The 14,716-nt window shown below is 37.8% G+C and overlaps 1 protein-coding gene across 6 annotated transcripts in view; it reads left to right on the top strand.

Annotated features, from left to right (window-relative positions):
* The window catches only part of RFC1 (replication factor C (activator 1) 1, 145kDa), a 75,954-nt gene that overhangs the window by 32,406 nt on the left and 28,832 nt on the right, over positions 1–14,716 (top strand). For 5 of the 6 annotated variants that reach the window (XM_014548670.1, XM_014548674.1, XM_014548673.1 and 2 more), the window contains 5 exons: positions 4,742–4,974; positions 5,829–5,906; positions 11,505–11,582; positions 12,740–12,827; positions 13,674–13,960. In XM_014548670.1, the coding sequence (XP_014404156.1) occupies positions 4,742–4,974; positions 5,829–5,906; positions 11,505–11,582; positions 12,740–12,827; positions 13,674–13,960 (764 nt within the window). Of the gene's footprint in view, positions 1–3,153; positions 3,223–4,741; positions 4,975–5,828; positions 5,907–11,504; positions 11,583–12,739; positions 12,828–13,673; positions 13,961–14,716 lie in introns of those variants that run through there. The other variant, XM_014548672.1, reaches the window with a different exon arrangement.

Below are 14,716 nucleotides of genomic sequence, written 5' to 3'. Positions count from 1 at the left end.
GACTGGGAATGACTGGTCACTATGACACACACTGGCCACCAGGGGGCAGACGCTCAATGCAGGAGCTGCCCTCTGGTGGTCAGGGCGCTCTCACATGGGAGGAGCTCTGCTCAGCCACAAGCCAGGCTGATGGCTGCCAGTACAGTGGTGGTGGTGGGAGCCTCTCCTGCCTCCTCAGCAGCACTAAGGATGTCCGACTGCAGTTTAGGCCTGCTCCCCGCTGGCAAGTGGACATCCCCCGAGGGCTTCCGGGCTGCCAGAGGGATGTCTGATTGCCATCTTAGGCCCAATCCCCCGGGGAGCGGGCCTAAGCCAGCAGGTGGTCATTCCCTGAGGGGTCCCAGACTGCGAGAGGGCACAGGTCGGGCTGAGGGGCCCCTCCCTCTCCCCCCCACCCCGAGTGCACAAATTTTTGTGCACCGGGCCTCTAGTGCATTATAAAGAATGTGGCATGTAGCTTAATGCTCACTAATGATAACTGTTATTAATAGTAATTAGATAAAAAAGGTACCATGCAGTCCCAGTCTCTGATTCTAGTGACAGAATGAGCAGAGATGCTGATAAATAATGAAAGAAGTAAGCAAATAAAAGTGAAGAGGAGGGAGAAACCAATGCCAGACCTTTTCTGTCTCAGAAAGCTATGGGGTCAGGGAGTTTCTAGGAGAGAGTCAATTTGTTGTAAAATATTAGATGGGGATTAAAAAGAAAAAGAAAAGTGTAATATATAGATTAAAAAAAAAAAAAGATAGGAAGAGCCGAAACTGGTTTTGCTCAGTGGATGGAGCGTCGGCCTGCGGACTGAGGGGTCCCAGGTTCGATTCCGGTCAGGGGCATGTGCCTGGGTTGCGGGCACATCCCCAGTGGGAGATGTGCAGGAGGCAGCTGATCGATGTTTCTCTCTCGTTGATGTTCCTAACTCTCTATCTCTCTCCCTTCCTCTCTGTAAAAAATCAATAAAATATATTTTAAAAAAAGAAGAAAAAAAAAGATAGGAAGAAAAAAATGAAAGATTACTCATAATCCCCTATCCAGTGATAAAAATTAACACTTTATTTTCTCAAATCTTTGAATGTTAATTTAAAAGTATATATAAATGGATAGATAAATAGATGGATTATAACTATATCATTTAACATCCCATTATGTTACCTGCTTTTGTCACTTAAACATATAAATATCTTAATGTCAGTAAATGTGACTATGCATTATAATTTTCTGTTGCTGCCTAGAATTCCATTATATGATTGAACATATTAACAGATATTTAGGTTGTTTGTTTTCCCATTTTATAAACAATATAAACTTATCTCTATCTCCAGTACCCCTGTTATATTTGAGGCTGTCTTTTTTTAAAAATCTAAACTGTCAGTCCTTTAGTTTTTTCTTCATCTTTTCTTGCCCTATTGCAGTCTGTTTTCCATACATTTGAATGAACCAATGCTGTGGTAAGCATTTTCTACATATATCTATGTGTACTTGTTTGTTTATTTATTTATTTTTACTAAATCTTAGAAATGGAATTGCTGGATCCAGTTAATAGGTATGCATGTGTAAGGTTTTGGTACATACAGGGAGGGGCAAAAAATTGTTAGTATAGAAAAGAATACAATAATTAAATAATAATACAAGAATAAACTGTGTTTCGCATACTCACAACTGTAAACCTACGTTTTCCACACCGTGTATTGCAAAATTGTCCTCGTAAAGATTTTTACAAATTTACTATCATTGTCACATATGTGTTGGTCCCATATCCTTACACGTTTGCCAACAATCTTTTAAATCTGATGTTCTTAGAAATTCCTGATCTCACTAAATTTCATGCTAGTCTATTACCTGCAAATATTTATGAGACTGCTGGAGAAAGGGTTAAGCGAGGGATTGCAAATATCTATAATACAATTGTTTCCCTTTCTGAGGCTGTACCAAATAGGTGATTGACACTGCCTGAATTAAGTTCTTAAGGACAGATATAATGTTTTATTTTTTTGTTTCAGAGAAGAGGGGAGAGGGAGAGAGAGATAGAAATATCAATGCTGAGAGAGAATCATTGAATGGCTGCCTCCTGCACGTCCTACACTGGGGATTGAGCCCACAACCTGGGCATGTGCCCTGACTAGGAATCGAACAGTGACCTCTTGGTTCTTAGTTCCATGCTCAGCCACTAAGCCACACCAGCCGGGCAGGACAGATAAAGAATTTTAGATTGCAAGGAAGTTCTTGAGGAAAACTTGTAACAGGAAAACACAGTAGTTGTTGGGTCAACTCAGGTCTGGGGTTTTCTATCATACTGCTTATGACTAGGAGTAGTGGAAATAGAATGTTAGTACTTTTGACATTTCTAAAGTGGGGGAAAAACTAGTCGAGGGCTATCATTTTGTAGAGACAGAGTTATTTTGTTCTGCATTAAGGGAATCCCTCCTTTCCAGAAGTACAGATATGGAACTTAACGTAAACGTAGTAAAAATTATAAAATTTAATAAGCTCTCAGATAAGATTAGAAGCTTTATATACACTAAATATACTTTTAATTTTGCACTTACTCCCTAAGGAGATGTATTGGTTGTCTATACTTACCAGATCCCAGTCTTGTGGTTTTCTTATTTTATTTTTTTATTAAAGCCAGGGTATCAGCAGTGTTGTTTTGAATCTTCTTTTAAGGGCAATTTACATAATTTGTTTTGACTGCTAAGTAGAAAAGTTTGTTGTTGAATGTTAACTAGTTTGGTTATGCTACAGCTTAACCAAGTCTAGGGGTTTCAAATAGACCAGCCATAAATTTTAAGGTTTCCATAACATGATAATTCATTATGGTGTTATTTTTGAGAAAAGGAAAGGAGTTTCAGGTTATGTTCTCAATGGCTATTTGCACCATTACGGGTGATTCATGTGGCTGTTGTACTGATCTGAATCAGACATCTTTCCACTTCTGGCACAGGTGGAGAAGGACGGATTTGTTAGGTAGGGAGAACAGATAGATGAGTGACTGAACCTAGTCTCCCAACTCTTGTTAACAGGGTTGAACTGAAATCTGGAAGTATATCAAGCCTTGGATGTGCTTGGAAAGATTTGTGAATGAATCCTTCCTCTTTCCCCCTGAGCTCCTGCTTTTCCAGAATAAGCTGGAATTCTGGATTTTTGAGTTTTCCAATTAAAAAAAATTTTTCATATTCCCATCACCCTTCCCTTTGGCAGTCATCAACTGGTTCTCTATATCTATGGGTATGGATACAGTTTTAATTAAGTTTAAAGGTAGACTGACTATAGTTGAAGTTAAGTAAAACAGTGCTTTAATTAAAATCTTCTGGTTACAGGTTAAGATTGTTTATTGAAAGCCTTTGGAGGGTAGGGTGGGATGGGATGTAAGTTTTAGGAAAAATGGGCTTGTAGGGGACAATGTGCATCTTCAAGAGACATCTAGTAAGTACACTCTTGCTTTTTTTTGTTGTTGTTAATAGTCAGCCGAGGATATTTTTCCATTGATTTTTTTTTTTTTAAGAGAGAGTAGAAGGGAGGGAGAGACAGAGAGAGAGAAACATCGATGTGAGAGAGACACATCTATTGGTTGCCTCCCTCATGGCCGCAATCTGGGTCTGGGGTTGGAGCCTGCAACTGAGGTTCGTGCCCTGGACTGGAATTGAGGCAAAACGGTTGGGGCCACTCTTTTTAAATGGTGGATTCCTTTTTTACATTTAGTAATCAGAAACCTGTAAGAGTTTTACTTTGTAAAGTTTGTTGTTTCATTTTAATATAAATATAAAAATTAGAAAGTAAGGCTAAATCCTTTTTGATTTTTTTTACATTATCTTAGGTACTTTCATGTTTGAGATGGCATTCACCTAGAAATAGCACATCTATTCTATATATATATATAAAAGCCTAAGCGACTGTTACGACCGAATGACCAGAACGACCGGTCAACCAGTTGCTATGACACGCACTGACCACCAGGGGGGATACACTCAATGCAGGAGCTGCCCCCTGGTGGTCAGTGTGCGACCACAGCCAACCTCCTGCACCGGCCAACCACCCATGGTCCCTCCCCCTGTCTAAGTCTCCGAGCACTGGAGAATCTGGGCCTGGGAAGCCTATAGGAGGAGAGCGACCCCGACGCTGATCGAGACAGAGTAGCAGCTTGGAGGGGGCAGAAGGGGCAAGGCGTAACTTTGCCTAACTGCAAAGACGTAAAGTTAGCACCACTGCCATCTTACCTCTGCCACTGCACCGTGCGCCACTTGCCCTTCTGCCTTCCCCCGCTCCCCCCTCAGCCACTTCTAGCTTTGCTCATGCCTTTCCAGAAGGTAGAGGCAAGCAAATATCTACACAACTAGATTGGGGCGGGCCGGCCAGACCCCACCCATGCATGAATTCGTGCACCAGGCCTCTAGTCTGGTACATAAAACCCTTAGCAGATGCTCCTAGTTGAGTAAGGGAGTGAGCAAGGTGTGAGCAAAAGCTAGATTTTTTTTACATCCGTGGTCTTTGCTTGCCTCTACCTCTGTCTTGAGAGGAAGACAAGACCCATTCATATGTAGCTTTACACACCAACTTGTGAAGTGACCTAGTCTTCATGATTACCTTTTAGATTTTTCTTTTTTATTGGATTTGTTATTAGGCCAAAGCAAAGGTTGTTTTCTCTTGTGAATTACTGAACCAAAGAAAAAAAGCTGGTTGAAGTGATTCCTTGATATAATTGGAGTTGATGTTTTATCAAACAATATTTGGTTATATTCCATTTAAGATGAAGAAGATGACTTTATGTGTAAGAAGGCAGCCTCTAAATCAAAAGAGAATGGAAGATCTACAAATAGTTATCTTGGAGCATCAAACATGAAAAAGAATGAAGAAAACACTAAGACCAAGAATAAGCCTTTATCGCCAATAAAACTTACCCACACATCAGTGCTTGATTATTTTGGAACTGCTAGTGTCCAAAGATCAGATAAGAAGATGGTGGCAAGCAAAAGAAAAGAGGTGAGTGTTCTATATGCAAGCAAGAATGTTCAGGAATGTTAATTCGCTGTTATTAATAAGAGGAGAAATTCGGATGTCATAATAGAGCAACATATTTTATTGATAAAAATTTTTCCTATGATTATGGACAAAATTTATTGCCATCATTTTAGAGGATGAGGAAGTTAGACTATTTTTTATATTTGAAAGTGGAAAAAGATCATTTAAATTGTACAAAACAATTATAATTCTTAGAATTTAAATACTTAGAATGTAAACTCATTTTTCTATTCACCTCAAGTAGACAAAATTGGACAATAAATTTGTTCCCAAATGAGGTTCTAAGTACATAACTTATGTGCCTATGTTACACTTTTGACATTTTCTACTTTGGTTGATGTTGGATTTACATTTTTCTGGAAATTTACGAAACAGGAATACAGATAAATTATAGTGAAAGTAGTCCCCTGAGTCAAAGCCTGCCAAATGGTGTGTGTTTGTTGATTTTGTTAGTGCCTCCATCGGACAGTGTAATCCTTCTCACTATTATGTCATACCATGAAGAAAACTACAAGTGGTTGTTGTTGTTTTGTTTTTTTTGGCCGGGGGAGAGCTGGGGTGTTACTTTTCTTGAACATTTCAATAGAATTAAGTGAGAACCATCTCTGCAGAATATTTGCTCATTAGGAAAATGGATATGGTCACTGAGTAGTTATGAACATGACTTTCTGGCTGGTGTGCATTGAGACTGACTATTTCATTACTGATACACTTAACTCTCACTGGTGTATTTAATCAGCTACAGTCAAGAAAAAAACACCTTATTTTTAACTTAAGTTTTATGCTGATCTTGCTTGATTTTCTTTGAAATACAGCCTTCAAAAAATGCAAATGATTCCAGATTAAATGATGAAGCCATTGCCAAACAATTGCAACTTGATGAAGATGCAGAGGTATTGCCATTTTGTTTTGATATCATTAACAACTTGATGTTCTGACTTTAGTTAGTCTATCCAGACAAACAATCAAGATTATTCTAGACCAGCGGTTCTCAACCTGTGGGTCGCGACCCTTTGGGGGTCGAATGACCCTTTCACAGGGGTTGCCTAAGACCATCGGAAAACACATATATAATTACATATTGTTTTTGTGATTAATCACTATCCTTTAATTATGTTCAATTTGTAACAATGAAAATACATCCTGCATATCAGATATTTACATTACGATTCATAACAGTAGCAAAATTGCAGTTATGAAGTAGCAACGAAAATAATTTTATGGCTGGGGGTCACCACAACATGAGGAACTGTATTAAAGGGTTGCGGCATTAGGAAGGTTGAGAACCACTGTTCTAGGCTAATTATGGATTGAGCCTCATTATGAGTTATGTGTAAAATAAGTTACAATTTAGCATATAAACATCTAAATTTATATAAAATGATAAGAGCAGGGGATAATTATTTACAGATTTATTATTAAATTTATTTTTTAAAAAATATTTTTTTATTGATTTCAGAGAGGAAGGGAGAGGGAGAAAGAGCTAGAAACATCAATGATGAGAAAATAATTGATTTGCTTCCTCCTACACGCCCCCTACTGGGGAGTGAGCCTGAAACCCAGGCATGTGCTCTTGACTGGAATCGAACCTGGGACCCTTCAGTCCGCAGGCCAATGCTCTATCCCAGTGGTCGGCAAACCACGGCTCACGAGCCACATGCAGCTCTTTGGCCCCTTGACTGTGGCTCTTCCACAAAATACCACGTGCGGGTGCACACGTACAGTGCGATTGAAACTTCATGGCCCATGCGCAGAAGTCGGTTTTCGGCCTGGGCGAGTCTATTTTGAAGAAGTGGCGTTAGAAGAAGTCGGGGTACGTTCGCTGAGGTCAACCCCTCAGATTGAGGACGTTTTTAGCAAAGGCCAGCTTAGGAGTACCCTAATTAAGTTAATAACAATGTACCTACCTATATAGTTTAAGTTTAAAAAATTTGGCTCTCAAAAGAAATTTCAATCGTTGTACTGTTGATATTTGGCTCTGTTGACTAATGAGTTTGCCGACCACTGCTCTATCCACTGAGCCAAACCAGCTAGGGCTTAAATTTCTTTGAATGGAAGCCTCCTTGAGTATAGTTAAAAACAATTTAATTTGGTCATATCTCTTTTCTTTTCACTGTGGGTGATCTCATCCACCCCTGTGGCTCTAATTGTGTGGATATGGTGATGATCCCTAAATCTGTTTCTAATTAATAGTGCTCTCTTGAGCTATAAACCATATATTCATTCATTAAGCATTTGTTGAGCAGTTATTGAGTGCATGGCACAGTTCCAGGTTTAAAATAATTATGTCATACTCTTAAGAGAACTAAAGGGATAGTTTGGGTTTCTTTTTTAGAAAAGCACCGTTATTACATGAGCTAAGTTGGGAGGGAAGAGGATTTATTTGCATTTCCAGGCCTTGATTTTCCTCAGCTTGGACTCCAGCTCCTTGCCCTCTAGCACATAGTCATCTGCTCGGCCACTTTGGCCTGGTACTGAAGGATGGATGCAAAAAGCTTGCTTATTGGAACTGCTCTTCTAGAAGACTGCTGATTTTGGCATTCTTTTTCCTTTCATTATATTTCTTCTGAATTTTTTTTTTTTTTTATCATTTTTTGTTTAAAATCTCCTCCTCCTCAGGAGTCAGCTTGGCCCCCTTCTTTTGGCCCAGGGGCAGTGCAGAGTGGGACTTGTACCAGTCTGTAGGGTGTGCTTGCTGTCAATGAGCACAGTGAAGTTCTGTACCAGGGTCTTGGTACGGACCAGTTTGTTGTTGGATGCATTGTAGGCAACATTAGTAATCCTTGTTTGGACAACACTCGGGGCCCCAGGAGAAGTTGCCATGTCCAGCCTCAAGGCTTGGTACTTATTGCTGCCTCCCCGCATGTGGACCCCGTGTATGCGGCGAGGGCCAATCTTAGTGTTGGCAGCAGGGCGTCCCAGCTCATATTTTTACTTCTTGTGGCAAAGTTTTCTTTTGCCCCAGATCTTGTGGTGCTTCTGCCAGTTGTCCTGAGAGATGCCCATGACTTGGCGCCAGCTGGAAAGAGCATGAGTATTCTATTTTAAGTAGAGAGGTCAGGACAGCCCTTCTGAGGAAGCAATATTGGGGCACAAAATGAAGTGATAATGGCAAGCCATGGGGCTGGCTACCCGAAGGCAGATTTCCTCTAAACAGAACAGCAAGTGCAAGCATCCTGAGGTAGGAGAGTTTGAGTTTGATGAGTTCGAGAAATGGCCAGCAGCAAATACTGTCAGCCACGACAGGTCTTTAGTACCTACCCCAAAGACTGGGATGGTAAGGACTTTGGATTTTAGTCTCTGTGTTGAATAGATGTGACATGAATTTATAGATCTTAAAAGAAAATCATTCTGGCTGCTATGAGGCTAATAAACCATGGTGGGGCAGGACCAAAAGCAGATCAGTTTGGACACTGTTCTGGTGGAGTAGGTAGGTGAGAGATGATGTTGGCTTGTACCAGGGTGGTAATGGAAGAGATAGTGAGAAGTGGTTATAATCTGTGCTTTGAAGGTGTAAACTTCAAGTTGTTGCTGATAGATTGGATATAAGGTATGAGGGAAAAAGAAGATTCAAAGATAGACTGTGTGTTTTTGGGCTTGAGCAACTGAATATTCATTTATTAAGAGGAACACACTGGTACAGAGAAATCAAGAATTCTGTTTTGGACATGTTAAGTTTGAGGTACCTAATAGGCTTCCAAATGGATATGCAGAGTGGGTGGTTGGGTAGTGGAATGTGGAGCTCAGGGATGAGGTCTAAACTGAAGATGTATATTTGGGAATCACTAGCATTTGAATGGTACTTAAATTAAACCTGTGTAACTGAATGAGATCATGGGGAGAGAAAATTAATAGAGAAGAAACCTCAGGATTGAGCGCTGTTAATATTTAGAGATCAGGTAGAGGAGGATGATCCAGCAAAGGAGATTTAAGAAAGAGTGGCTAGCCCAGCTGGCTTGGCTCAGTGGCTAAGCCTCTACCTATGAACCAGGAAGTCACAGTTCAATTCTCGGTCAGGGCACATGCCTGGGTTGTGGGCTTGGTCCCTGGTCTGGGGTATGCAGTAGGCAGCCGATCAATGATTCCCTCTCATCATTGATGTTTCTATCTCTCTCTCCCTCTTTCTTTGTCTTTAAAATCAATAAAAATATTAAAAACAAAACAAACAAAAAGAGTGGCTAGTGAAATAGGGAAATGAGGAGAGTTTGGTATTTCAGGGAAACCAAGTAAGTATTCATCTCAGAGGTGTCAGACCTTGGTACCTACTGTTTGAACCCTCTTCCTGTTTATTAGCTTAAGTGTCACTTTCTCATATTCCCTAAGCTATATTAGAAACCCATCCTTTATACTCAGTCGTGCTCCATTGTAGCTACTATTGATTTTGTTATAATTGCTACCTAGATGTCTTCCTATATGTGGGCTGTAAACTCTACCTACCAGGGCTGTTTATGGCCTCATTCAACTATTGTGCCATCACTGATTATGTGCTTGGCGTGTTGTTGTGAGAGAATAGTATTCTGATCATTTGGAATATATCTGATTTATCCAGATTTTATTAATTTGACAGTTCACAGTGCTTTCAAAATCTCTTTCCATCTTATTTGATTACACTGGATTACACAAACTATAAACCAGGTATCCATACAACTCAAGACAGCACAAATGGCCTAGGTAGAATTGTGGAGTTAATTTTTAGGGACCTGACTTCTTATCTGTCTCAAATGCTGGAGGCTTACCCCATTCTTTCCAAACCAGGTGTGGTACTCTGTCACCATTCCCTATTTTCTCATTCCTATCACACTTTTTCAGAATCTTGTTTGGGTAATTTATTAGTCTGTTGAAGAGTTTTTAGGGTGTTAGTGACTGATGGTATCTTTCCTGATTATCCCTCTTAAGTTCATTTTTTCTCTCACTTTCACCTTTTTGTTTATTCCTTTAGTTAAGTGTGCGTCCAATAACTAAATCAGTAAGTCAGTATGTAGACAGTATGTTAAACACCATCTGCTGTGCTAAACATTGTATTAAAATATAGGGCTTTTCATCACATATCTCAAAATATTGTCACATTTACATGTTTAGTGCATATTTAATCTAGGAAATTAACCCTCTTCAAAACAAATATATGTTATTGAATAGCTCTGTTAGAGACGAAGTAAATAAAGGTATTAAAAAATAAAATAAAATGTAGGGTTTTTGATCATATGATGCCATAGTCACCAATTATGAATTTTGGATGAAAGTATTTAAATTTCTTCTGTCATCTAAATAATCTAGAATCCTCATCTAAATAATCTAGAAGTGTACTACATAGTGTGAAATTTTGGAAAAACGGTATGGGTTCAACCATAAATTTTTGCAGGGCCACTGGAGGCTTAGGGTTTGAAGGACCTTTTTATGGTGAAGGTTTTCATATTCATTTTAGCAATTAGATGTGTAGTGCAGTTATGGTAAAGAAATACTAGACAACAGAATATATTGATGTGCACCTCTGGCTTATAGTTCTGCATAGTTGGATTTAGTTCATTTATTAACAAGAAAAGACTTGGTTACTGTGTTCTCATCAGACTTATGCCATTTTCCAAGCCTTTTTAGGATTGGGTAGATTTTGAGTTTTTTTTCATATGTTTGAATAATATAGGGATGCCTTTGTTCGATGTTACATTAGGCCATTTTATCAAGGGACATAAAACTATTTAGTTTCTAATGAGAAATGTATTCCACTGCTACACATTCTTTTCTGGAAGAGCTCCATTTTGCTGAAAGTGAGAATGTTTGTGTACTAACATTAGCATGTTAGGAAAACTTCTGATATGATGACTTAAATTTTCAAAAGTCAGATACATTTGGATTAGTAATTGATAGTTATATTTGTGTATGACTTATGTTTGCAAAGAAAATGTGTAATTTTCTTGATTTCTTTTTATATTTTATTTATTTTTTGTTAATCCTCACCTGATGATATGACCAGGGCTGGGGATTGAGCCTGCAACCAAGGTGCATGCCCTTGACCGGAATCGAACTTGGGACCCTTCAGTCCTTGGGCTGATGCTCTATTCACTGAGCCAAACCCGCTAGAGCTTGATTTCTTGATTCACTCTTTTTTGTGCCCTCCAGACTATTGTTTTTCTATTAGGATGAGATTATTTTTAGAGCTTTTTCTAGAGTTTAAATAGAAATAAGAGATCTATAAGTATTGCATTAGGACCATAAAGAAAAATTGTAGATTTCAAACTTTACAAGTAAGAAATATGGCTTTAAAAATATGTTCAATTTATCTGTCTGCCTGCAAAACTAGATATATTTGTTCTGAAATCTAATATGGCTTAGTGAAACAAACCTGTGATACTGTTAATATTAAATGGAAAAATGTCATAGTTACTTTCTGGAAAATGTTTTCCAGTTTCTTCTGTGTATCATGAATCAAACATTTAAAAACTTTCATTTACAAAAAGAAAAAAAAAAGGACTCACTCTGTTGACACTTTTTTACAGCTGGAGAGACAACTGCATGAAGATGAAGAGTTTGCCAGAACGTTAGCCATGTTGGATGAAGAACCTAAGAACAAAAAGGTGGCGTTTTTACTGGGCTGTTTGCACGCTGAGTGTACAACATAGATCATTGTTCCCTTTCATACCTGTCTAGTGTAAGCTCTGAAGATACAGCCAAGACTAACTTCTAAAAAGAAGCTAAATTGTTTTAATTTATAAAAATGTTTTTGGGGAAGCTCATTGAGGAACTTATTCTTCCCGGAGGAAGTTTGATAGAGCCAAAGCCAACCAGAACCTTGCTTCACAAAATAATGAATTGCAACCTTTGCTTACTATCTGTCACAAAGGGGTTTTATATACTTGTTCAGAGAATAATGCTTATAAAAATTCCTATGGAACCTAACGTTTAATAATTGTTATATTTATTACCATTTTGGGAAGCATAATTTTGCATTTTTAAATTAACTTTAAGATCTGTATTAGGACAGTCTCAAAAGATGAGTATTTGGGACAATTTTTAAAAGCATCAAAATTCTTTCTTTTTAAGTACTTGATCATCAAAAAATTAGACTTAATTTATTTTGAATCCCATTCTGATAATTATCATTAGCAATATCTTACTATATAAAAAGATTTCTTAGCAGTCAGATGTATGACCTAGTGGGTCATGAGGACTTTGTCATTTGAGAAGCCTTACTCAGTACATTTAAAGACATTCAAATTATAACTATTAAAAAAAATAACCGGGTCACACACCCCAATTTGTGATCTCTTTGTAAAAGGAAGTTCTGAGGAAGCAGTGGAAAGAGAATGGATATTTTTTTCTCTTTTGAGCTTTCTATTGTTCTTCATGTAGTCTTTTGGGTTTATATTTTAGTTTTTAACCTCATAATGCTAACAATTCGAGAATTGAGGTGAAAGAAGCAGAAATAAGGCTTTCATTTCCAGGCTTACAAATTTGGAAAAATTGGGATAATTTTTTATAGAATATGTTTTTTATATCCTTTTCATCTGTTTTCTCGTCTGTAAAATTAAAAGAAGTAAAACATGCTTCATTTGCCCCAGACATTTTGTGGATGAATGAATGAAAATTTATTGTATTGTCCTTCTACTTTGGAAGATGGCCCTTAATCTTAAAATTAAAATTTAAATTAAAAACTGGTCAATTTTAACAACATATTTTGTTGTAATAGTTTTCTTACCATTTGTCACATTTGACACTTTTAAAATTTTCTTAGGCTTTAAAGGACCCAGAAGAGAGAGAAACGTTTTCATCTGTCCACGCCAATTTAAACAAAGCAGAAAAACATAAATGTCCTTATAAAGGTAATACTAGCAGAAAAAAATAAGCTGGAATATTTATCTTTATAGAAGAAAATTTATGGTAACCTTGTTTAAACATTCTATCAATAACTGTTAAGTAGACATTATTTCATAGGAATATTGGAGCATGTTCTACTTAGGTACTTTGAAAGCATTTAGGTATTAGTTGGTCAGAGTACCTGTCTGCTCTGTGATCGTTTTGAGAAAAGTTCACAGCTCTTGGCTGCATGTTAATCTCCACGTGTAGTGCAGCCTGTGGACCTCAGGGTGTGAAGACAGAGAGCTAGATGCTTCCAGCTCAGAGCTGACTGGTCGTTGTCAGGTCATCTGAAGCTCCTGCTGACTGCCCAGAAGTTTTACTTTTTAGTGGTTCTGATATGTAACCATCTGCTAGGATAGATGGTCTTAATCCTATAAGTAAATCTGTTCATATAGTAACTTTTAGTCTTGAAATCTCTCAGGATTTGTGGCTTTCAGACCATATTACAGAATTTTTATGTGCCATATTTTAGAAAGTTTTCTCAAGGCAAATTTCAGACCACTGAAGATTATCTGTGGAATAAAATCCATGTTCTTAGATGTAGTTTATCATATTTCAGTTAATGAGTAATTTGTATTTAAAAACAGATTCCTTAATTTGAACTGGTTATACAAAGAAATAAGGTACAGATGTTTAATTTTTACTAAGTGTGCTGTATGAAGAACTAAAATCATAATGTAAACATTATGAAATCACCTATGACATTGTGCACTACTAAGATTACTCAGTAGAAAAATGAAAAAATAATCTTGTTATTGGGTATCATTTTCCAAAAAAAAAAACAATCACAGTCTTTTCTGTTTCCCTAGTAAAAACAGATCAATTTTTGGATGAAAGAAAGAACTGCAGTCCTAAGAAACAAATTAAATGTGAAAGTTCAAAAGAATCTCAGCAACATTCCAAGTCTTCAGCTCACAAAAGAGGAGAAACTTCTTCTCCTACAGCTAGTTCCAAGCTGACGCTTTTGAAAAAAAAGGAAGAGAGTTCTTCTAAAGAAACAGAGCCTATGTCCTTGAAAAGAAAAGAATATGCCATTGAATTGAAAGGAGAGGCAAAAAGTCCTAAGAAAATCAAAAGTTCTCCTGCTAAAAAAGAGGTAGAATTTTCAAAAAATGTATCATGTTGGGGTTATGTGTTGATCTGGGTCTGATTATTTTCAAGTTTTCTAACTTTATAAGTCATTATGGCACTTTTAAGATACCATCTTATTTAGATGCTGTTGCAGGTCATAGGTTACTAATATAGCTAAATTAGCCGATATTTACTGAATGTTATTGTGTATCAGATATGGTGCTAAAACATATGTAATCTTTACAACAACCTTGTGAAATTTTTTTTTTTTATTATTCAGCTTTTAAAAAAATTGACTTTTAGAAGAAAGGGTGGGGGAGAGAGAGAGTTGATGTGAGAGAAATACATCGATTGGTTGCCTCCTGTATGTGCCCTTACCTGGAATTGAACCTGTGACCTTCTGGTGCATGTGACAACGCTTAAGCCACTGAGCCACACTGGCCAGGGCTTTATTATTCAATCTAAAGACGAGTAAACAGGATGACAGCATTTAAGTAACTTTTACAGGATTATCCAGCTGGTGGGTTATAGAGCCAGTTTGAACTTGGGACTTTGGAGGCCAAACAATGCAGTATAACATGGTGGCTCTGACATGGAGACGGAGCCAGTTTCAGATCATAGCGCTGCCACTGAGCAGATGTGTGATCTTGGTCTGGCTACTTGCCCTTTGTCTGCTTGGATTCCTCATTTGTAAAATAGGGATAATAATGAATTGATATGTAAAACCATTTAGAACAATGCCTGGCACATAATAAGTGCTATGTAAGCTTTTGCTATTATT

The sequence above is a fragment of the Myotis brandtii genome, unplaced genomic scaffold (assembly GCF_000412655.1).
Source record: "Myotis brandtii unplaced genomic scaffold, ASM41265v1 scaffold520, whole genome shotgun sequence".
In the NCBI taxonomy this organism is placed as follows: Eukaryota; Metazoa; Chordata; class Mammalia; order Chiroptera; family Vespertilionidae; genus Myotis; species Myotis brandtii.
The sequence above is the reverse complement of the archived record's forward strand: the minus strand, read 5'-3'. Positions and strand labels throughout refer to the sequence as shown.